Genomic DNA, 25,926 nt, shown 5'->3' with positions numbered 1-25,926 from the left:
GCAGTATAATGGATCTAGACAGTGGTATAACGGTCCAGTAAGAGTGGCATATCGGTCTAGTGTCAGTGGTACAGTGGCATAATGGTCTAGTACAGTGGTACAAGTGGCGGCAGCGTGGTACGGTAAGTTGGCCCAGCGCCAGCGGGTACAGTGGTCAATATCAATAATCGGCCAGCAACACCCATGTATATCAACAGTGGGTACATTGTTGGCTACAGGTATAATGGTACAGTGGTATAACCGTTCAGCGGTACAGTGGCATAATGGTCAGTGGCATAGTGGTGCAGTGGTAAAATGGTACAGTGGTATACACAGTGGTATAATGGTCCAGTGGCACAGGTGTAACGGTCCAGTGGCACAGTGGTATAACGGTCTAGTGGCAATGGGTTAGGCCCAGTGGCACAGTGGTATCATGGTCTAGTGGGAAGCGGTTTAATGATCTGGTAGCATGATGGTACAGTGGTACATTTGTATAACGGTCCCTGAAGTGGTACAGTGGTATAATGGTCCAGTGGGCTAGTGGTACAGCGGCATTATGGTATAGCGGCACAGCGGTTAAATGGCTAGAAATTAATTGGTGCAGTGGTACATAATGGTCTAGTGGCACAGTGGTCTAATGGCAACAGTTGGTATAATGGTCTAGTGGTACAGTGGTATACCTATTAATGGTGCAGATGGTACATGGTATAATGGTTCATGGGCCAGTGGTAGAGTGGTTTAATGGTCTAATCGTACAGTGGTATGCTGATTCAGTGGGCTAGTACACAGAAACACCATGGTCTAGAGTACACTAAGCCACAACGGTCTAGCGGTACAGTGGAACACGAGTGAATGGTACAGTGAGCACAATGGAGAGTGGAGACACAGGAGTCTAATGATGCACAGAGGCACAGACACACAATGGTCCTAGTGGTACAACCCAGCAGTGGCACAGTGAACAGTCGGCCAGACCGAACAGTGGCATAATCCCAGGACCCAGTGGCAGGATGGCACACCCAGTGGTATAATGATCCCAGTGGAAAAGAATGGCACCCACAGACAATAGAGACATAATCCACAGAGACACGAAAACATAATGCCCCAGTGGCACAGTAGTACAAATGGAAAAGCGAAACAGGAAGAATGGCCCAGTGGCACAGTGGCACAGCAGGTGGAGGTCTGCACAGAATGATATAATGGAATGGAAAAGAATGGTCTAGAAAGGACAGCCCCACAAGGACTACACAGCGGTACAATGGAGACCAGTGGCACAGGATAAATGGTCTAGCGAAACAATGGAGGAGGAAGGCCATAATGGAACAGCGGAATAAAGGAACAAAGAAAGAATGGAATATAATGGTATAGTGAGCATGGTAAACAGAGTGGCGGCCACAGTATAATGGAAGAAAAAGGGAAGCGGAAATGGTCTATGGAAAAGAAAGCAAATGAATGGAAATGAAAATATGGTAAGGAGAATGGAATGAATAATGGAAAAGGGTATAATGGAATAATGGAAGTAATGGAGAAGAAAGGTTATGGAATAATGGAAGAGAAGGAACAGTGGCAGAAAGGAATGGAAAGTGGTAAGTGGTAATGGAGAAGGAAGGAACAAAGTGGTTTAGTGGAAATAATGGTAATGTGGTATAAGGGTCTAATGGGCTGGAATGGGGAGAATGGAATGGCGGTACAGTGGAGAATGGAAGGAATGTCCAATGGTATAATGGTCTAGTGGTACAGGAATGGTATAATGGAATGGTGGAATGGGCTAGGGTAATGGAATGGTGGAATCAGTGCAGTGGTATAGTGGTATAGTGGTACTAGTGGTACAGTGGTATAATGGTCTAGCGGGTACAGTGGTATAATGGCCCAGTGGGTACAGCGGGCTAATGGCTCCAGTGGTGAACAGTGGGTATCCAATGGGCTAGTGGAATGGGCTAATGGTCTAGTGGGCCAGTGGTACAGTGGCTTAATGGTGTAATGGTACAGTAGTATAATGGTCCAATGGTGGTACAAAGGGCTAGTGGTACAGTGGTATAATGGTCTAGTGGTCCAGTGGTATAATGGTCTAGTGGTCAGTGCTAATGGGTGGTATAATGGGCTAGTAATAGGGTACAGTGGTATAATGGTCTACAGTGGTACAGCGGTCTAATGGTCTAGTGGGGTAGTGGTCTAGTGGTACAGTGGGATACTGGTCTAATGGCTTAAGTGGTACAGTGGGTATACTGGTCTAATGGTCTAGTGGTACAGTGGTATACTGGTCTAATGGTCTAGTGGGCTCACCTCCAGAGTCTGGAGTCTTCCTATGATTGTCTTTGGTTGGAGGATGGAATAGTGATGTTTTGGATGCATGTGTGTTTCCATGGTGATGATGTTGCCTGTAGCAACCTCCTCGACTTCGTGAAGGACCAGGATTCCATGAAAGTGGTCAGCCTCATAGAACACATTGGCCTCCAGTGTTTTCATAGGTCGATATGTACATGATACAGATTGGCGGGACAGTTCTGCAACTCCCAGCCTCACAAATGACTGGTAGAATGTTGGGTAGGCATCCTTGACCTTGGCTATCTTGTCCAGATGATGGTATTCGTTTTGCCAGTAGCTGCCAAGCCAGTCATGTCTGAAACATACACACAATTGTTTCTCAAACAAATGATGCCTTTAAATGTATTTTTATAATTGAAAACTCATTTTCATATCTAAAACATGAATATTGTCACATTCCACTGCCTTCTAATCCCTGCTGTTTAGTATGTACAGTAATTCTGTTCAGTATGTACAGTGTCCTCTGTTCAGTATGTGCAGTACTCTCTGTTCAGTATGTACAGTACTTCTGTCAATTCAGGCTGTGTAAGTTTATGGTTGAGAAGACAGCCTTCATGCCACAGGCTTGACAAGACACTGTACCAGCACAGAGAAACCAACTCAGGAAGGAGTGCACAATCACAACAAACCTTGCACCCTGCAGATCACATCAGAACTTTCAACTGGGTCCAGCAGATCACATCAGAACTCAGTCAACTGGGCCCAGCAGATCACATCAGAACTCAGTCAACTGGGTCCAGCAGATCACACATCAGAACTCAGTCAACTGGGCTCCAGCAGATCACATCAGAACTCAAGTCACAACTGGGCGCCAGCAGATCACATCAGAACTCAGTCAGCTGGGCCCAGCAGATCACATCAGAACTCAGTCAACTGGGTCCAGCAGATCACATCAGAACTCAGTCAACTGGGTCCAGCAGATCACATCAGAACGTCAGTCAACTGGGCCCACATCAGCAGATCACATCAGAATTGAATCCCGAACTCAGTCAACTGGTCCAGCAGATCACATCAGAACTGTCAACTGGGCCCAGCTCATCACATCAGAACTCACTCTTTCCATCAGGTATCCTTTATAGATGTTAAAAACAAATTCCTCACTTGTTGGAAATTACCGAATAAATAGACGCCTAAACTTGATTGATTATCTCCTGTTCACTATAGGCTCAAATTCTTTTTGCAAAGAAAAATACTTTTGGCTCATAGTTCTGAAAAGGATTTAGAAAATGATTCAGCCACAAGAGCTTCAACTCTTTAACAAATAAGAAGGCTCTTAATTAGTCATCATCATGAAAAGAAATTATGAATGAAAATCTGGGACTTAAATAATACTGTACTTGCAACAAAAGAAATTCACAATCTTCAGGAAGACACGGACGTGATTCTCGGGCAATGTCCATACAGGGCTGTTGTCAGTCTATCACATGTCCGTTTACATCCACATGAACGTGTGATCTCGCACAATGTCCATATATTTAGCTGATGCTTCAATTGCCTACATGTCTGTTTAGATCTCAATCTCACAATGTCCATATAATCCGGCTGATGTCAATCTGCCACATGTCTGTTTAGATCTCAATCTCACAATGTCCATATACTAGCTGATGTCAATCTGCCACATGTCTGTTTAGGTCTCAATCTCACAATGTCCATATACTAGCTGATGTCAATCTGCCACATGTCTGTTTAGATTTCAATCTCACACTGTCCATATACTCCGATGATGTTATGAATCTTGCCATGTCTTGTTTAGGTCTCAATCTATCAATGTCCATATACTACTTGATGTGAATTCCTTGCCACATGTCTCCAGTTTAGGTGTCTCATTCACTCAATGTCCATATAATTAGTTGATGCTTACACTCTGCCACATGTCTGTTTAGGTTCCCAACTCCATAATGTCAATATATCAGTTGATGTCAATTCAAGCCACATGTTTTGTTAGAAGGATCTCAATTACAATGTCCATATACTACCTGGATGTCAATTCGCTGAAGTTTGTTCAGCTTAATCTCAATGTCCATATATCAGCTGATGTCAATCTGCCAGTATACCAGTTCTCAATTCACAATGTCCATATATTAGCTGATGTCAATCCTGCCACATCTGTTTAGATCTCAATCTCGCAATGTCCATATACTACCTGACAGTCACTCTGCCACATGTCTGTTTAGATCTCATTCTATCAATGTCCATATATTCAGTTGATGCCAATCTGCTACATGTCTGTTTAGGTCTTGTATTCCTGCATTTAATGTTCATATAGAAGCTGACTGTCAATCTGCCATGATGTCTTGTTTAGGCCTTCATGTCATACTGTCCATATACTAGTTGATGTCAATCTGCGGTGTCTAGTTTAGGGTCCAATCTCACAATGTCCATATACTACCTGATGCCAATCTGCCAATATGTCTGTTTCAGGTCCCAGTGTCACAATGTCCATATACTACTGATGTCAATTCGCCACATGTCTGTATAGGTCTCATTCATCAATGTCCATATACTACCTGATGTCAATCTCACATGTCTGTTTAGAATTTCATTCTAATCAATGTTCATATACTTCAATCTATGTCAATCTGCCACATGTCTGTTTAGGGTCTCAATCTCACAATGTCCATATATACTAGCTGATGTCAATTCCTGTCACATGTCTGTTTAGATCTCAATCTCACAATGTCCATATATATTAGCTGATGTCGGTTCACATGTCTGTTTAGACACCCAACCATCACCAATGTCCATATGCCCAATCTGCTACCTGTCTGCTTCACTCATCTATCACTGTCCATATCTCAGCTTAGATCTCACATGTCTGTTTAGGGTCTCTGCCTTATCAATGTCCATATTGCTAGTCGATGTCAATCTGCCATGTTGTGTTTAGGTCTAGCTGGATGTCAATTCGCCACATGTCCATATAGTCTCCAATTCCCACAATGCCTGAGCATGTCAATGGAGGCTAATCTCACATAGTCTGTTTAGGTTCGCAGTGTCATAATGTCCATATACTCAGCTGATGTCAATCTGCCACATGTCTGTTTAGGTCTTCATACTTCACAATGTCCATATACTACCTGATGTCAATCTGCCACATGTCTGTTTAGGGTCTCAATTCATCAATGTCCATATTATGCCTCTATGTCAATCTGCCACATGTCTGTTTTAGGTCCCATAATCACAATGTCCATATACTACCTGATGTCAATTCCAAGCATGTCTGTTTAGGTCTCATTCTTAGCTAGGACAGTCAACTGTCACATATAATCCTATACCTGATGTCAATCTGCCACATGCTGTCTGTTTAGGTCTCAATTCACAATGTCCATATACTTAGGCTTGATGGCCAATCTGCCACATGTTCGTTTGAGTCTCAATCTCAAGCAATGTCCATATATTTCACTTGATGTCAATCTTGCCACATGTCTGTTTTAGGTCTCACCCACTAAATGTCTATACCAGCTGAGGCTCAATCTGCCACATGTCTGTTTAAAGTCTCAATCTCACAATGTCCATATACCAGCCGAGTTTCATTCACGTCAATATATTAGCGATGTTACTCAGCTACGTCCGTTTAATGTCTGTTTAGGTCAGACATGTGGCAGATTGACATCAGCTAGTATATGGACATTGATAGATTGAGACCTAAACAGACATGTAAGTGGCAGATTGACATCAGGTAGTATATGGACATTGTGAGATTGAGACCTAAACAGACATGTGGCAGATTGACATCAGCTAGTATATGGACATTGTGAGATTGAGACCTAAACAGACATGTGGCAGATTGACATCAGGTAGTATAGGGATTGAGACCTATATTAATCCCAATCCAACCAGCCACACCCTCTAGACATGTGCCATATTCTAGAGATTGACAGTATCAGCATATGTACAGGTGAGATTGAGACCTAAACAGACATGTGGCAGATTGACATCAGCTAGTATATGGACATTGTGAGATTGAGACCTAAACAGACATGTGGCAGATTGACATCAGCTAGTATATGGACATTGATAGATTGAGACCTAAACAGACATGTGGCAGATTGACATCAGGTAGTATATGGACATTGATAGAATGAGAATCTAAACAGACATGTGGCAGATTGACATCAGCTAGTATATGGACATTGTGAGATTGAGACCTAAACAGACATGTGGCAGATTGACATCAGCTAGTATATGGACAAACAGACATGTGTGAGATTGAGATATGGACAAACAGACATGTGGACATGTGATTGACATCAGCTAGTATATGGACATTGTGAGATTGAGACCTAAACAGACATGTGGCAGATTGACATGAGGTAGTATATGGACATTGATAGAATGAGACCTAAACAGACATGTGGCAGATTGACATCAGGTAGTATATGGACATTGATAGAATGAGACCTAAACAGACATGTGGCAGATTGACATCAGCTAGTATATGGACATTGTGACACTGAGACCTAAACAGACATGTGGCAGATTGACATCAGGTAGTATATGGACATTGTGAGATTGAGACCTAAACAGACATGTGGCAGATTGACATCAGCTAGTATATGGACATTGTGAGATTGAGACCTAAACAGACATGTGGCAGATTGACATCAGCTAGTATATGGACATTGATAGAATTGAGACCTAAACAGACATGTGGCAGATTGACATCAGCTAGTATATGGACATTGATAGATTGAGACTAAACAAACAGACATGTGGGACATTGTGAGATTGAGATTGACATCAGATTGACATCAGTATATATGGACATTGAGATTGAGACCTAAACAGACATGTGGCAGATTGACATCAGCTAGTATATGGACATTGTGACACTGAGACCCAAACAGACATGTGGCAGATTGACATCAGCTAGTATATGGACATTGTGAGATTGAGACCCTAAACAGACATGTGGCAGATTGACATCAGCTAGTATATGGACATTGATAGACACTGAGACCTAAACAGACATGTGGCAGATTGACATCAGGTAGTATATGGACATTGATAGAATGAGACCTCTAAACAGACATGTGGCAGATTGACATCAGCTAGTATATGGACATTGATAGAATGAGATCTAAACAGACATGTGGCAGATTGACATCAGGTAGTATATGGACATTGTGAGATTGAGACCTAAACAGACATGTGGCAGATTGACATCAGCTAGTATATGGACATTGTGAGATTGAGATCTAAACAGACATGTGGCAGATTGACATCAGCTAGTATATGGACATTGTGAGATATTGACTTTGAGACCTAAACAGACATGTGGCAGATTGACATCAGCTAGTATATGGACATTGATAGATTGAGACCTAAACAGACATGTGGCAGATTGACATCAGGTAGTATATGGACATTGATAGATTGAGACCTAAACAGACATGGCAGATTGACATCAGCTAGTATATGGACAGTGTGAGATTGAGATCTAAACAGACATGTGGCAGATTGACATCAGCTAGTATATGAACATTGTGAGATTGAGACCTAAACAGACATGTGGCAGATTGACATCAGCTAGTATATGGACATTGTGAGATTGAGATCTAAACAGACATGTGGCAGATTGACATCAGCTAGTATATGGACATTGTGAGATTGAGATCTAAACAGACATGTGGCAGATTGACATCAGCTAGTATATGGACATTGTGAGATCACGTTCATGTGGATGTAAACAGACATGTGATAGACTGACAACAGCCACTGTATGGACATTTTGAGATCACGTCCGTGTCTTCCTGAAGTTGTGGAATTTCTTTGTTGAGTACAGTATTATTTAAGTCCAGATTTTCATTCATAATTTCTTTTCATGATGATGACTAATTAAGAGCCTTCTTGTTGTTAAAGAGTTGAAGCTCTTGTGGCTGAATCATTTTCTAAATCTTTTTCAGAACTATGAGCAAAAACCAATTTTCTTTGCAAGAAAATTTGAGCCTATAGTGAACCAGGAGATAATCAATAGTTTAGACGTCTATTTATTCGGTAATTTCCAACAAGGTAAGAATTTGTTTTAACATCTATAAAGGATACCTGATGGAAAAGTGAGTTCTGATGTGATGAGCTGGGCCCAGTTGACAGTTCTGATGTGATCTGCTGGACCCAGTTGACTGAGTTCTGATGTGATCTGCTGGGCCCAGTTGACTGAGTTCTGATGTGATCTGCTGGACCCAGTTGACTGAGTTCTGATGTGATCTGCTGGACCCAGTTGACTGAGTTCTGATGTGATCTGCTGGACTCAGTTGACTGAGTTCTGATGTGATCTGCTGGGCCAAGTTGACTGAGTTCTGATGTGATCTGCTGGACCCAGTTGAAAGTTCTGATGTGATCTGCAGGGTGCAAGGTTTGTTGTGATTGTGCACTCCTTCCTAGTTGGTTTCTCTGTGCTGGTACAGTGTCTTAGACCTGTGGCATGAAGGCTGTCTTCTCAACCATAAACTTACACAGCCTGAATTGACAGAAGTACTGTACATACTGAACAGAAGTACTGTACATACTGAACAGAGGTACTGTACATACTGAACAGAGGTACTGTACATACTAAACAGCAGGGATTCAGGCAGTGGAATGTAACAATATTCATGTTTTAGATATGAAAAATGAGTTTTTCAATTATAAAAATACATTTAAAGGCATCATTTGTTTTGAGAAACAATTGTGTGTATGTTTCAGACATGACTGGCTTAACCAGCTACTGGCAAAACGAATACCATCATCTGGACAAGATAGCCAAGGTCAAGGATGCCTACCCAACATTCTACCAGTCATTTGTGAGGCTGGGAGTTGCAGAACTGTCCCGCCAATCTGTATCATGTACATATCGACCTATGAAAACACTGGAGGCCAATGTGTTCTATGAGGCTGACCACTTTCATGGAATCCTGGTCCTTCACGAAGTCGAGGAGGTTGCTACAGGCAACATCATCACCATGGAAACACACATGCATCCAAAACATCACTATTCCATCCTCCAACCAAAGACAATCATAGGAAGACTCCAGACTCTGGAGGTGAGCCCACTAGACCATTAGACCAGTATACCACTGTACCACTAGACCATTAGACCAGTATCCCACTGTACCACTAGCCCATTAGACCAGTATCCCACTGTACCACTAGACCACTACCCCACTAGACCATTAGACCACTGTACCACTAGACCATTATACCACTGTACCACTAGCCCATTAGACCATTATACCACTAGACCATTATACCACTGTACCTCTAGCCCATTATACCATTGGACCACTAGACCATTATACCACTGTACCACTAGACCATAATACCACTGTACCAAAAGCCCACTAGACCATTATACCACTGTACCATTACACCATTAAACCACTGTACCACTAGCCCACTAGACCATTATACCACTGTACCACTAGCCCATTAGACCATTATACCACTGTACCACTAGACCATTATACCACTGTACCACTAGACCACTATACCACTAGACCATTATACCACTGTACCACTAGACCATTATACCACTGTACCACTAGACCATTATACCACTGTACCACTAGACCATTATACCACTGTACCATTATACCACTGTACCACTAGACCATTATACCACTGTACCACTAGCCCATTAGACCATTGTACCACTGTACCACTAGACCATTATACCACTGCCCAGACTGTTATACCACTGTACCATAGACCATATATACCACTGTACCACTAGACCATTATACCACTGTACCATTAGACCATTATACCACTGTACCACTTATAGCACCACTAGACCATTATACCACTGTACCACTAGCCCATTAGACCATTATTACCACTGTACCACTAGACCACTATACCACTTATACCACTGTACCATTATACCACTAGACCATTATACCACTGTACCACTAGACCATTATACCACTGTACCACCACTATACCACTGTACCATTATACCACTGTACCACTAGACCATTATACCACTGTACCATTAGACCATTATACCACTGTACCACTTTAGACCATTATACCACTAGCCCATTATACCATCTGTACCCATTATATAGACCACTATACCACTACGTACCACTAGACCACTAGACCATTATACCACTGTACCACTAGACCATTATACCACTGTACCACTAGACCATTATACCACTATTATACCCACTAGACCATTATACCACTGTACAAATAAGCCCACTAGACCATTATACCACTAGACCATTATACCACTGCCACTAGACCATTATGCCACTGTACCACTAGACCACTGTACCACTGGCCCATAGACCATTATACCACTAGCCCACTAGACCATTATACCGCTGTACCACTAGACCATTATACCACTGTACCACTAGACCATTAGACCACTGTACCACTAGTACCACTGCCACTAGACCATTATACCACTGTAGACCATTTATACCACTAGTACCACTAGACCATTTATACCACTGTACCACTACCACTAGACCATTATGTACCACTAGACCACTGGGCAATTAGACCATCAGACCACTGTACCACTGACCATTATACCACCACTAGACCATTATACCACTGTACCACTAGACCATATATACCACTAGACCATTATACCACTGCACCACTAGACCATTATACCACTGTACCATTAATGGACCACTAGCCTAGACCATTATACCACTAGACCATTATACCACTGTACCACTAGACCATTATACCACTGTACCACTAGACCACTAGACCATTATGCCACTGTACCACTAGACCATTATACCACTGTACCACTAGACCATTATACCACTGTACCACTACCCACTAGACCATTAAACCACTGTACCACTAGCCCACCATGATACCACTGTACCACTAGCCACCCAGACCACTAGCCCACTAGACCATTATACCACTGTACCATTATACCACTTATACCACTTAGACCATTATACCACTAGCCCATTAGACCATTTTACCACTGTACCACTAGACCATTATACCACTGTACCCACTAGACCATTGTACCATTAGACCATTATACCACTGTACCATTATACCACTCTAGCACACTAGACATTATACCACTGTACCACTAGACCATTATACCACTAGACCGCACTAGCCCACTGGACCACTGGAATCATTGTACCACTGGCCACTAGCCCACTGTACCAGTAGATCATTATACCACTGTACCCCTAGACCACACTGGGCGTTAGCCCTTTAGACCACATTATGGACCACTGATCATTATACCACTGTAGACCATTATACCACTGTACCACTAGACCATTAGACCATTATACCACTGTACCACTACTAGACCATTATACCACTGTACCACTAGACCACTACCCCTCCTAGACCATTATACCACTAGACCACTAGACCATTATACCACTGTACCTCTAGCCCATTATACCACCACTAGACCATTATACCACTGTACCATTAGACCATTATACCACTGTACCACAAGCCCACTAGACCATTATATACCACTGTACCACTACACCATTAAACCACTGTACCACTAGCCCACTAGACCATTATACCACTGTACCACTAGACCATTATACCACTAGACCATTATACCACTGTACCACTAGACCTTTATACCACTGTACCACTTTACCCACTAGACCATTATACCACTGTACAAATAGCCGACTAGACCATTATACCACTAGACCATTATACCACTGTACCACTAGACCGTTATACCACTGTACCACTAGCCCATTATACCACTAGACCATTATACCACTAGCCCACTAGACCATTATACCACTGTACAAATAGCCGACTAGACCATTATACCACTAGACCATTATACCACTGTACCACTAGACCATTATACCACTGTACCACTAGACCATTATGCCACTGTACCATTAGACCACTAGACCATTATACCACTGTACCACTAGACCATTGTAACACTGTACCACTAGACCATTATACCACTGTACCACTAGCCCACTAGATCATTATACCACTGTACCATTACACCATTAAACCACTGTACCACTAGCCCACTAGACCATTATACCACTGTACAACTAGCCCATTAGACCATTATACCACTGTACCACTAGACCATTATACCACTGTACCATTAGACCACTGTACCACTGTACCACTAGACCTTTATACCACTGTACCACTTTACCACTGTACCATTATACCACTGTACCACTAGACCATTATACCACTGTACCACTACCCCACTAGACCATTATACCACTGTACCACTAGACCGTTATACCACTGTACCACTAGACCATTATACCACTAGACCATTATACCACTATCCCACTAGACCATTATACCACTGTACAAATAGCCGACTAGACCATTATACCACTAGACCATTATACCACTGTACCACTAGACCATTATACCACTGTACCACTAGCCCATTATACCACTAGACCATTATACCACTAGCCCACTAGACCATTATACCACTGTACAAATAGCCGACTAGACCATTATGCCACTGTACCACTAGACCATTATACCACTAGACCATTATGCCACTGTACCACTAGACCATTGTACCACTGGCCCATTAGACCATTATACCACTAGCCCACTAGACAATTATACCACTGTACCACTAGACCATTATACCACTGTACCATTTCTAGACCATTAGACAACTGTACCACTAGCCCACTGGGCAACTAGACCATCAGACCACTGTACCAATTCTAGACCATTATGCCAGTGTACCACTAGACCATTATACCACTGTACCACTAGACCATTATACCACTAGCCCACTAGACCATTAGACAACTGTACCACTAGCCCACTGGGCAACTAGACCATCAGACCACTGTACCACTTCTAGACCATTATACCAGTGTACCACTAGACCATTATACCACTGTACCACTAGACCATTATACCACTAGCCCATTAGACCATTATACCACTAGACCATTATACCACTGGACCACTAGACCATTATACCACTGTACCATTAGACCACTAGCCCATTAGACCACTGTACCACTAGACCATTATACCACTGTACCATTAGGCCACTAGACCATTATACCACTGTACCACTAGCCCACTAGACCATTATACCACTAGCCCACTAGACCATTATACCACTGTACCACTAGCCCACTAGACCATACCACTGTACCACTACCCACTAGACCATTAAACCACTGTACAAATAGCCCACTAGACCATGATACCACTGTACCACTAGCTACCCAGACCACCAGCCCACTAGACCATTATACCACTGTACCATTATACCACTTTACCACTAGACCATTATACCACTGTACCATTAGACCATTTTACCGCTGTACCACTAGACCATTATACCACTAGCCCACTAGACCATTGTACCATTATACCACTGTACCATTATACCACTGTACCACTAGACCATTATACCACTGTACCACTAGATCATTATACCAGTAGACCACTAGCCCACTGGACCACTAGATCATTATACCACTGTACCACTAGACCACTAGCCCACTGGACCAGTAGATCATTATACCACTGTACCCCTAGACCACTGGACGTATAGCCCTCTAAACCACAGACCACTGGACCACTAGATCATTATACCACTGGACCACTAGACCATTATACCACTGTACCACTAGACCATTATACCACTGTACCACTAGACCACTGTACGTATAGCCCTCTAAACCACAGACCACAGGACTACTAGATTACTAGACCAGGATTGAGAACATTTGATGTGTATGGTAGGAAAATAATGTTTGCAGAATAGTAGAGACTTATTCAAGTTCTTTTTATCATCAGTTATTAGTTCTGATGAATGGTTGTTTAGTAGATTGAAGAGAAAGGAGAAAATTATAAGATAAGTTGAAAAATAATTGTATGCTAGATGCATATCAACTATTCTTTGAGGGATATATTGATGATGTCTTTTCTTTTGTAGGTGGGAACAGATTTTGATCCCAAAGAACTTTTATTCCGAAATTACGGAAAACTTATCGGCCCCTATGATGATGTGGTATTGCGTCATGTTTGGGGAGCTGGGATTGAGTTTGTGATCTCAGTGGCATGGATTGACCCAGTCAATGTCATAGCTGCATCGTATGATGTGAAGGTCCTCAGTAGTGGACACACTGGGTCCCACAAACCGCAGCTGAACCGGCCTCTGCGTCCCGGAATCTGGCAGGTGAAGCTGATGTACAACCTGCAGCTCCTGGCGGAGACCTCCTTCCTCGTCATCCCCCTCACTGTGTATGACGGACACCCCATCTCTGCCGCCGAGATCTACAGAGCTCACAGTGGACCACAAGGCTTCTACGCATCCAAAGACTTCTCTGAATTCCGGGATGTGCTGAACGTTCCTAAGCATGCTGACCTACAGACTCAGGCAGCAGTGAACGCCAAGAAGGTGGGGAAGGACCTGGAAAACTGGGTGGACAGTTTAGTGCCTTTGTTTTGGCAGGTTCAGAGGTCATGTACCATAGAGGATCTGTCTAACACCTGCCTTGTGTTAGAACAGTGCAAAAAAACATCATGGAGTTCAAGATCACCTGATCCAAAGTCAGATCTTTCAAGTGTTGGAGCTAAGTTTGCTCCAGTCAGATAACAGTAGGGGTGCTTAGGAAGTTAGTCAACTTGTTTCATTCAACACTAAGTCATGGTGATAAAAGGGTACGATCTGTCTAGATTCCTCCATAGAGGGGTGGTGAGATAGCATGCCTCACTCACTCACTCACTCACTCACTCACTCACTCCAACCTCACCCACTCACTCCAACACTCACTCACTCACTCCAACACTCACTCACTCACTCACTCACTCACTCCTCTAGTGGAATCATGTTGATCATCAGGAAGATATGGTTCCTTATTCCTGTGTTTTAGTAAATGAGCATCAAATGTATTGAATTGTGGTTTATGCTGACAAAATGTTTTTACTTTTGCTATCAAATGATGTTTGACATTCTGAAAAGTCACTGATGAGTGATTGTGCCAAACAAATTCAGACACGTCTTTTTATGATCTTTTATTATTTATAAGACTTTTTAAAAACTTTGGTATCAAAATGTTTGTGTCTAAATATACAGAATCTGTGTGGCTCAAGGAGGTCCTTTACTGACCGGATTAAAATTAGCTGTGAATATGACAGAGTTAACTTCAAGTTGAAACAGAGAACCCCCACCAAGGGAGGTGCTTGGGCAATCCGACCTGGATGCTCCTTGTCCAGTAAACAGCGGGCTCACAACAGAAGTGTAGGCATGGTCTGGTCAGGGGATCCCCTACTAAGGAAGGTGATTGGTCTGTACTACACTGTATTGATGATATGATGAGTCGACCTGGATGTCTGGTAAACAGCGGGCTCACAACAAAAGTGTAGTTTTGCTGACTAAGACTAACCTCTTGCTGTGATAATGAACCTCTTGTCACCATGGTTACAGCTGACCATGATTACTGGCAGATATGGTTACTTCCATCACTTATGGGCTGAAAGATGTCTCCATGGTTACAATTGACTTGTTGACTAAAAGATATCACCATGGTTACTGCTCACATATTGATCAACAGATATCAAAATCGTTTCTACCAACATGTTAATAGACATACGTCACCATGGTTACTGCTAACATTTTAATAGACATAAGTCACCATAGTTACTGGCTGACAGATATCACAAGTTTTACTGCTGACACATATTGATGGATATCACCATGGTTACAACTGATACATATCTCATATTGTTTCTGCAATGTGCAGCTTGTTTGTGTGGAATGTGATACAATGAACTGTTGTGTGGCCACGTGTATGTAAGCAGTGTCTGATTGTGTGTACATACCACTGCAGCCATGACTGGCTAGCTAGTTGCTGCACTGTGCTGGACCTCTGTCATGTATGTAGAAGTGCTACTCACCTGTCTCCACCTGTATGTGTCCCGTGTTTATCAAGTCCCAAGTGCCTCTCTACTATGTGAATTGGTTGTCGTAAATAGCATTTCTTTCGATACTGAAATTAAGAAAATAATATGAGTTGTCCACATCCCATGGAAGTGGTTTAGACATTTCAGGTGAGTGGAAGATCTGTTAATACCATCACTTACTTTGATGCAGGACTTGGAATATCCTGTAGAACTACTTCCTCGTTGACATATCTACGTCAACCAATTCTTGCTCTGAAGTGCCCCATGTATATTAACTTATAAATATATGTATATAGTAGACTGACATGCCCCATGTCTTGTCACAGGGGATCTGTTCACTATTAGCTGCCTCCTGTCTTGTCACAGGGGATCTGTTCACTATTGGCTGCCTTCTGTCTTGTCACAGAGGATCTGTTCACTATGAGCTGCCTTCTGTCTTGTCACAGAGGATCTGTTCACTATGAGCTGCCTTCTGTCTTGTCACAGAGCATCTGTTCACTATGAGCTACCTTCTGTCTTGTCACAGGGGATCTGTTCACTATGAGCTGCCTCCTGTCTTGTCACAGAAGATCTGTTCACTATGAGCTGCCTCCTGTCTTGTCAGAGGATCCGTTCACTATGAGCTGCCTCCTGTTTTGTCACAGGGGATCTGTTCACTATGAGCTGCCTCCTGTCTTGTCACAGAGGATCTGTTCACTATGAGCTGCCTTCTGTCTTGTCACAGGGGATCTGTTCACTATGAGCTGCCTCCTGTCTTGTCAGAGGATCTGTTCACTATGAGCTGCCTCCTGTCTTGTCACAGGGGATCTGTTCACTATGAGCTGCCTCCTGTCTTGTCACAGAGGATCTGTTCACTATGAGCTGCCTTCTGTCTTGTCACAGAGGATCTGTTCACTATGAGCTGCCTTCTGTCTTGTCACAGGGGATCTGTGCACTATGAGCTGCCTCCTGTCTTGTCACAGAGGATCTGTTCACTATGAGCTGCCTCCTGTCTTGTCACAGGGGATCTGTTCACTATGAGCTGCCTTCTGTCTTGTCACAGGGGATCTGTTCACTATGAGCTGCCTTCTGTCTTGTCACAGGGGATCTGTTCACTATGAGCTGCCTTCTGTCTTGTCACAGAGGATCTGTTCACTATGAGCTGCCTCCTGTCTTGTAACAGAGGATCTGTTCACTATGAGCTGCCTCCTGTCTTGTCACAGGGGATCTGTTCACTATGAGCTGCCTCCTGTCTTGTCACAGGGGATCTGTTCACTATGAGCTGCCTCCTGTCTTGTCACAGGGGATCTGTTCACTATGAGCTGCCTCCTGTCTTGTCACAAGGGATCTGTTCACTATGAGCTGTCTTCTGTCTTGTCACAGGGGATCTGTTCACTATGAGCTGCCTTCTGTCTTGTCACAGGGGATCTGTTCACTATGAGCTGCCTTCTGTCTTGTCACAGGGGATCTGTTCACTATGAGCTGCCTCCTGTCTTGTCACAGGGGATCTGTTCACTATGAGCTGTCTTCTGTCTTGTCACAGGGGATCTGTTCACTATGAGCTGCCTTCTGTCTTGTCACAGGGGATCTGTTCACTATGAGCTGCCTTCTGTCTTGTCACAGAGGATCTGTTCACTATGAGCTGCCTCCTGTCTTGTCACAGGGGATCTGTTCACTATGAGCTGCCTCCTGTCTTGTCACAGGGGATCTGTTCACTATGAGCTGCCTCCTGTCTTGTCACAGGGGATCTGTTCACTATGAGCTGCCTCCTGTCTTGTCACAGGGGATCTGTTCACTATGAGCTGCCTCCTGTCTTGTAACAGAGGATCTGTTCACTATGAGCTGCCTCCTGTCTTGTCACAGGGGATCTGTGCACTATGAGCTGCCTCCTGTCTTGTCACAGGGGATCTGTTCACTATGAGCTGCCTCCTGTCTTGTCACAGGGGATCTGTTCACTATGAGCTGCCTCCTGTCTTGTCACAGGGGATCTGTTCACTATGAGCTGCCTCCTGTCTTGTCACAGGGGATCTGTTCACTATGAGCTGCCTCCTGTCTTGTCACAGGGGATCTGTTCACTATGAGCTGCCTCCTGTCTTGTCACAGGGGATCTGTTCACTATGAGCTGCCTCCTGTCTTGTCACAGGGGATCTGTTCACTATGAGCTGCCTCCTGTCTTGTCACAGGGGATCTGTTCACTATGAGCTGCCTTCTGTCTTGTCACAGGGGATCTGTTCACTATGAGCTGCCTTCTGTCTTGTCACAGGGGATCTGTTCACTATGAGCTGCCTCCTGTCTTGTCACAGGGGATCTGTTCACTATGAGCTGCCTTCTGTCTTGTCACAGGGGATCTGTTCACTATGAGCTGCCTTCTGTCTTGTCACAGGGGATCTGTTCACTATGAGCTGCCTCATGTCTTGTCACAGGGGATCTGTTCACTATGAGCTGCCTCCTGTCTTGTCACAGGGGATCTGTTCACTATGAGCTGCCTTCTGTCTTGTCACAGAGGATCTGTTCACTATGAGCTGCCTCCTGTCTTGTCACAGGGGATCTGTTCACTATGAGCTGCCTCCTGTCTTGTCACAGGGGATCTGTTCACTATGAGCTGCCTCCTGTCTTGTCACAGGGGATCTGTTCACTATGAGCTGCCTCCTGTCTTGTCACAGGGGATCTGTTCACTATGAGCTGCCTCCTGTCTTGTCACAGGGGATCTGTTCACTATGAGCTGCCTCCTGTCTTGTCACAGGGGATCTGTTCACTATGAGCTGCCTCCTGTCTTGTCACAGGGGATCTGTTCACTATGAGCTGCCTCCTGTCTTGTCACAGGGGATCTGTTCACTATGTCACAGGGGATCTGTTCACTATGAGCTGCCTCCTGTCTTGTCACAGGGGATCTGTTCACTATGAGCTGCCTCTTGTCTTGTCACAGGGGATCTGTTCACTATGTCACAGGGGATCTGTTCACTATGAGCTGCCTCCTGTCTTGTCACAGGGGATCTGTTCACTATGTCACAGGGGATCTGTTCACTATGAGCTGCCTCCTGTCTTGTCACAGGGGATCTGTTCACTATGAGCTGCCTCCTGTCTTGTCACAGAGGATCTGTTCACTATGAGCTGCCTCCTGTCTTGTCACAGGGGATCTGTTCACTATGAGCTGCCTCCTGTCTTGTCACAGGGGATCTGTTCACTATGAGCTGCCTCCTGTCTTGTCACAGGGGGATCTGTTCACTATGAGCTGCACAGGGGATCTGTTCACTATGAGCTGCCTCCTGTCTTGTCACAGGGGATCTGTTCACTATGAGCTGCCTCCTGTCTTGTCACAGGGATCTGTTCACTATGAGCTGCCTCCTGTCTTGTCACAGGGGATCTGTTCACTATGAGCTGCCTCCTGTCTTGTCACAGGGGATCTGTTCACTATGAGCTGCCTCCTGTCTTGTCACAGGGGATCTGTTCACTATGAGCTGCCTCCTGTCTTGTCACAGGGGATCTGTTCACTATGAGCTGCCTCCTGTCTTGTCACAGGGGATCTGTTCACTATGAGCTGCCTCCTGTCTTGTCACAGGATCTGTTCACTATGAGCTGCCTCCTGTCTTGTCACAGAGGATCTGTTCACTATGAGCTGCCTCCTGTCTTGTCACAGGGGATCTGTTCACTATGAGCTGCCTCCTGTCTTGTCACAGGGGATCTGTTCACTATGAGCTGCCTCCTGTCTTGTCACAGGGGATCTGTTCACTATGAGCTGCCTCCTGTCTTGTCACAGGGGATCTGTTCACTATGAGCTGCCTCCTGTCTTGTCACAGGGGATCTGTTCACTATGAGCTGCCTCCTGTCTTGTCACAGGGGATCTGTTCACTATGAGCTGCCTCCTGTCTTGTCTGGGGATCTGTTCACTATGAGCTGCCTCCTGTCTTGTCACAGGGATCTGTTCACTATGAGCTGCCTCCTGTCTTGTCACAGAGGGGATCTGTTCACTATGAGCTGCCTCCTGTCTTGTCACAGGGGATCTGTTCACTATGAGCTGCCTCCTGTCTTGTCACAGGGGATCTGTTCACTATGAGCTGCCTCCTGTCTTGTCACAGGGGATCTGTTCACTATGAGCTGCCTCCTGTCTTGTCACAGGGGATCTGTTCACTATGAGCTGCCTCCTGTCTTGTCTGGGGGATCTGTTCACTATGAGCTGCCTCCTGTCTTGTCACAGGGGATCTGTTCACTATATAGGCTGCCTCCTGTCTTGTCACAGGGGATCTGTTCACTATGAGCTGCCTCCTGTCTTGTCACAGGGGATCTGTTCACTATGAGCTGCCTCCTGTCTTGTCAGAGGGGATCTGTTCACTATGAGCTGTCTTCTGTCTTGTCACAGGGGATCTGTTCACTATGTCACAGAGGATCTGTTCACTATGTCACAGAGGATCTGTTCACTATGTCTCAGGGGATCTGTTCACTATGTCTCAGAGGATCTGTTCACTATGTCACAGAGGATCTGTTCACTATGTCTCAGGGGATCTGTTCACTATGCATGAACATGTCCAGTCAGCTCACATGGTCCCACACCATGACATGATGATGTTCAAATAACAAGATTAACTGTCATGATGTTTGATCAGCTCATGTGACCAATGTGATTCATGTGTCATGATGTTTGATCAGCTCCTGTGACCATCATGACTGACATGTCAGGATGTTTGATCAGCTCATGCGACTATTGTGACTCACATGTCAAAATGTTTGATCAGCTCATGTGACCATTGTGACTGACATGTCAGGATGTTTGATCAGCTCATGTGACCATTGTGACTGACATGTCCTGATGTTTGATCAGCCCATGTGACCATTGTGACTGACATGTCATGATGTTTGATCAGCTCCTCTGACCATCGTGACTGACATGTCCTCATGTTTGATCAGCTCATGTGACCATCTTGACTGACATGTCCTGTTGTTTGATCAGCTCATGTGACCATCGTGACTGACATGTCCTGATGCTCATGTGACCATTGTGACTCACATGTCTTGTTCATTAAGCTCCTGTGATCAGCTTGAGTTTCCCTTTCATTCTCTTACATGATGTTCTTTTGGCTGATATGTGTATGAAACCTGTGTTCAAGATGAGACATTTAAGTGCTTAGTACGCATGTGTGTCAGTGTGCATGTGTGTCAATACATAGTCCACCATGTAGCTGCATGCAACTTGAACAAATCTTCAACCACGGACAGTTGATGAGTGTGCTGGATAATGATGCTTCGCCCCCTACTGACTGTATCCTTGAGCGGGTTTTAGTTGATAAGATTTCATCATTTTTCTGATCAAATGTATCCAGTTACAGTGCCACTGCATCATATCAATCATATCAGTGTTTACGTTTTTGTTGATATGCCTCATGATTTCATATTGAAAAAGTCAAGCAATGTTTATCATTGGCTTCAGAAGTTTGTTTGCAACCTAGTGTTCTATAGACCGGATGTTCAGTTGTGGCTGGTGTTCAGTGGATCTGACATTCAGCTATGGCTGATGTTCAGTGGACCTGGTGTTCAAGGTGGTTTTATCATCTCATAATTTTTCCATATATGTTAAGTTCTAAGAATTATTTTGAAAATTTTATTTCAATTGTGTATCTATAACGTAAGAAGTCTTTATTTGTCTGAACTGATAACGGTGGGGAAGTCTTTCTGACTTGTCTGAACTGATAAATATGGGGAAGTCTTTAGTTGTCTGAACTTGATAATGGTGGGGAAGTCTTTACTTGTCTGAACTGATACTTTACTGGTTCTGAACTGATAACGGGGAAGTGTTTGCTTGTCTGAACTGGTAACTGATAACAGATGGGGGTGGGGAAGTGTTTGCTTGTCTGAACTGGTAGCGGTGGGGAAGTCTTTACTTGTCTGAACTGATAATGGTGAGGGAGTATTTACTTGTCTGAAATGATAACGATGGGGAAGTCTTTACTTGTCTGAAATGATAACAGTGGGGAAGTCTTTACTTGTCTGAACTGATAACGGTGGGGAAGTGTTTGCTTGTCTGAATTGATAACAGTAGGGAAGTCTTTACTTGTCTGAACTGATAACAGTGGGGAAGTCTTTACTTGTCTGAACTGATGATAATGGTGGGAAAGTGTTTGCTTGTCTGAACTGATAACTTCTTTACTTGTGGGGAAGTCTTTACTTGTCTGTATCTTTAACTGGGGAAATCTTTACTTGGTTGGGAAGATATTTACTTGTCTGAACTGATAATGGTGGTCTGAAATGAGTATTTACTTGTCTGAAATGATAACTTGAACCATTAACGGGAAAGTCTTTACTTGTCTGTATCTATAACGGTAACGGTGGGAAGTATTTACTTGTCTGAACTGATAACGGTGGGGAAGTATGTACGTTGGAACTGAAAGTGTTTTGATTGTCTGTATCTATAATGGTGGGGAAGTATTTACTTGTCTGAACTGATAACGTTGGGAAAGTGTTTGCTTGTCTGTATCTATAATGGTGGGGAAGTATTTACTTGTCTGAACTGATAACGATGGGAAAGTGTTTGCTTGTCTGTATCTATAATGGTAAGGAAGTCATTCTCAGATTTTTCTGTTTTTGATCTTTTTTCATGTTGCTTGGGTCCCAGTGTCTTTCATGTCACCAACTGATGGATGTAGTTAGGGATACATCACATCTCAGGTCCTAGGGTCCGGTGCGTGACCAACTAGAGTTAGGGTATGACCTACTTGAGTTGTCACTACACAGGTCCTAGGGTCAGGTGCGTGACCAACTAGAGTTAGGGTATGACCTACTTGAGTTGTCACTACACCGGTCCTAGGGTCAGGTGCGTGACCAACCACAGGGGCGTGTCACGCTTTGAAACAGCGTTAGAAAGACATATAGGTATATAGACCCTACCCTAGTATTATATAAAAGGAAAGAGATGTAACGACGGAACCACCCCCTCCTCAATCTAAGTTGAATTTCACTTGAATGTCAAGGCCATCTATGGCCGACAAGTGAGTATGATTGCCGATGGTTTTGGAGAAAATGTCTGCTTACTGTTGAGGAAATGATTTGTAGATGTTGCAATAAGTTTTTAGACCCGTGGAATGGCGCTGCCGATCGAATCTAGCCCTACATAGGTGCTGTCAACGTGGCTGGAATTAATAAACAAATTTAAAAGGTGAGTTTTCGCTGTCTTGGGTGATCCATGATTTTGGCTTGGAATTGCGGAGGTAGCTGTTTTCGATGAGTCGTGGCGTTTAACTTTTGAAATAATGATCCGATTGTGATCATTTATAGCTCATTTTGTAGGGAAATCATCTCGCTTTTGATCCGTAGGCCTCGACGGGGCCTTCAAAATAGTTTACGTGGTGAAATCCAACTTAGATTGAGGAGGGGTGGGTTCGTCGTTACATCCCTTTCCTTTTATATAATACTAGGGTAGGGTCTATATACCTATATGTCTTTCTAACGCTGTTTCTAAGCGTGACACGGGTCCTAGGGTGAGGTGTATTACCAACTGGACTTAGGGTATGACCTACTTGAGTTGTCACTACACAGGTCCTCGGGTCAGGTGCGTGACCAACTAGAGTTAGGGTATGACCTACTTGAGTTGTCACTACACAGGTCCTAGGATCAGGTGCGTGACCAACTAGAGTTAGGGTATGACCTACTTGAGTTGTCACTACACAGGCCCTAGGTCAGGTGTGTGACCAACTAGAGTTAGGGTATGACCTACTTGAGTTGTCACTACACAGGTCCTAGGGTCAGATGCATGACCAACTAGAGTTAGGGTATGACCTACTCGAGTTGTCACTACACAGGTCCTAGGGTCAGGTGTGTGACCAACTAGAGTTAGGGTATGACCTATTGAAGTTGTCACTACACAGGTCCTAGGGTCAGGTGTGTGACCAACTAGAGTTAGGGTATGACCTACTTGAGTTGTCACTACACAGGTCCTAGTGTCAGATGCATGACCAACTAGAGTTAGGGTATGACCTACTTGAGTTGTCACTACACGGGTCCTAGGTCAGGTGTGTGACCAACTAGAGTTAGGGTATGACCTACTTGAGTTGTCACTACACAGGTCCTAGGGTCAGGTGTATTACCAACTGGAGTTAGGGTATGACCTACCTGAGTTGTCACTACACGGGTCCTAGGGTCAGGTGTATTACCAACTGGAGTTAGGGTATGACCTACTTGAGTTGTCACTACACAGGTCCTAGGGTCAGGTGTGTGACCAACTAGAGTTAGGGTATGGCCTACTTGAGTTGTCACTACACGGGTCCTAGGGTCAGGTGTATTACCAACTGGAGTTAGGGTATGGCCTACTTGAGTTGTCACTACACAGGTCCTAGGGTCAGGTGTGTGACCAACTAGAGTTAGGGTATGACCTACTTGAGTTGTCACTACACAGGTCCTAGGTCAGGTGTATGACCTTTAGGGGTAGTCACATTTCAGTTCCTAGGTCAGGAGTATGATCTTTAGGGGTAGTCACATTTTAGATCCTAGGTCAAGTGTATGACCTTTAGGGGCAGTCACATTTCAGGTCTTAGTGTCTGGTTTATGACCTACAGAAGTAGTACTGACTGACTGAAGGGGATGTTGTACTGAGATATGTAGTTTCTGTTGGTACTATGGACAATGAGCACAGTTTACAGAAATGTATCAAACATTCGTTATTTGTTTCATTTAAATGATGTCATATGTTTCTGGTGAAACCTCATCCTTGTATCTGTGATGTATCCGTGTATATTAAGGTTCTTATTTTCTTTATCTTGTGGGTAAACATTTATTGTATGCCAGTGACACCTCCTACTGAGCAAGTGAATGCCCTAATGCAGTGTTTCTGTGTGGGAGTCTGGCCTCTGAATGAACTGTGTATTGGAGCTGTGTTCTGTACAGTGTACAGCACTGGAGCATCAGGTTTCAGTCACATCCTTTCACTGATGCCTTTCAGGTCACCTCTGTCTGTCTCAAAAGTTCTCAGAAAAATAAACTTTACAGATTTTGTATCTTACTTCAGTACAGTCCCTTCAGCTGATCCTGCTATGTGGCGGTACTGTTTGTTTGACAACTGGTAGACAGATTTCAGACTGATCTGAGCAGGATTAATTGTTTGTTGTTTCAAAATGCTTCTAGTCTCATCTTGTATTATATTTAAAGTGCATTATTCAGAAAGGAGGTGTGTCTTGGATGACTGAAGGTTAATGCTGTTTATAATGGATGATTGTAATGAATTTGAGAAATGTACATTAGTGTTCTATGGTCTTTTTATAAGTATTTGCAGGTTGTACAGTAGAGGAGTGCATTTGTATTGAAAGAATCCTTTATGCAGAATTTATGCACCAAAGTTTATGTACAGGTTCTTGATTAAAATGGAGTAGGTCTGTGTTCCTGAGACAAATCATGCAATGTTGCCTCATCCTGAGGATGTACCCTGAAGGTTGTCTCCACACCAGAATGACCCCTTATGTTCTATCATTCTAGGCTGTATCTATGGCTGTGTCTCCACACCAGAATGACCCCTTATGTTCTATCATTCTAGGCTGTATCTATGGCTGTGTCTCCACACCAGAATGACCCCTTATGTTCTATCATTCTAGGCTGTATCTATGGCTGTGTCTCCACACCAGAATGACCCCTTTATGTTCTATCATTCTAGGCTGTATCTATGGTTGTTCTCCACAATTGGAATGACCCTTATGTTCTATCATTCTAGGCTGTATCTATGGCTGTGTCTCCACACCAGAATGACCCCTGATGTTCTATCATTCTAGGCTGTATCTATGGCTG

The 25,926-nt window shown here is 43.8% G+C and overlaps 1 protein-coding gene and 1 long non-coding RNA gene across 2 annotated transcripts; both read left to right on the top strand.

Moving 5' to 3' along the window:
* Positions 1–1,489: 1,489 nt before the first annotated feature.
* On the top strand, positions 1,490–16,032 carry LOC124270654 (xylosyltransferase 1-like). Its single transcript, XM_046705691.1, has 5 exons — positions 1,490–1,562; positions 2,945–3,234; positions 8,205–8,310; positions 8,983–9,320; positions 14,219–16,032. Exons 1-5 carry the CDS (start codon positions 1,490–1,492, stop codon positions 14,879–14,881), a joined length of 1,470 nt encoding a protein of 489 aa, XP_046561647.1. The 3' UTR covers positions 14,882–16,032.
* Positions 16,033–22,531: 6,499 nt separating this feature from the next.
* On the top strand, positions 22,532–25,674 carry LOC124270655. The gene is made up of 4 exons (XR_006896848.1): positions 22,532–22,824; positions 23,824–23,858; positions 23,990–24,187; positions 24,319–25,674. It is a non-coding gene; the product is annotated as an uncharacterized LOC124270655 (long non-coding RNA).
* The last annotated feature ends 252 nt before the right edge of the window (positions 25,675–25,926 follow it).

This window comes from Haliotis rubra, unplaced genomic scaffold, assembly GCF_003918875.1.
Source record: "Haliotis rubra isolate DU_JTF1 unplaced genomic scaffold, ASM391887v1 Scf1533, whole genome shotgun sequence".
Taxonomy (NCBI): Eukaryota; Metazoa; Mollusca; class Gastropoda; order Lepetellida; family Haliotidae; genus Haliotis; species Haliotis rubra.
The sequence above is the reverse complement of the archived record's forward strand: the minus strand, read 5'-3'. Positions and strand labels throughout refer to the sequence as shown.

Bases quoted from the DNA above. Each gene is read 5' to 3' on its own strand.
- LOC124270654 (XM_046705691.1), top strand. From the start codon at position 1,490: ATGGAAGTAATGGAGAAGAAAGGTTATGGAATAATGGAAGAGAAGGAA. The intron at 3,235-8,204 runs GTCAGTCAACTG...AATCTTTTTCAG, and splicing joins CCAGCAGATCACATCAGAAC to AACTATGAGCAAAAACCAAT. The intron at 9,321-14,218 runs GTGAGCCCACTA...TTTCTTTTGTAG, and splicing joins GAAGACTCCAGACTCTGGAG to GTGGGAACAGATTTTGATCC.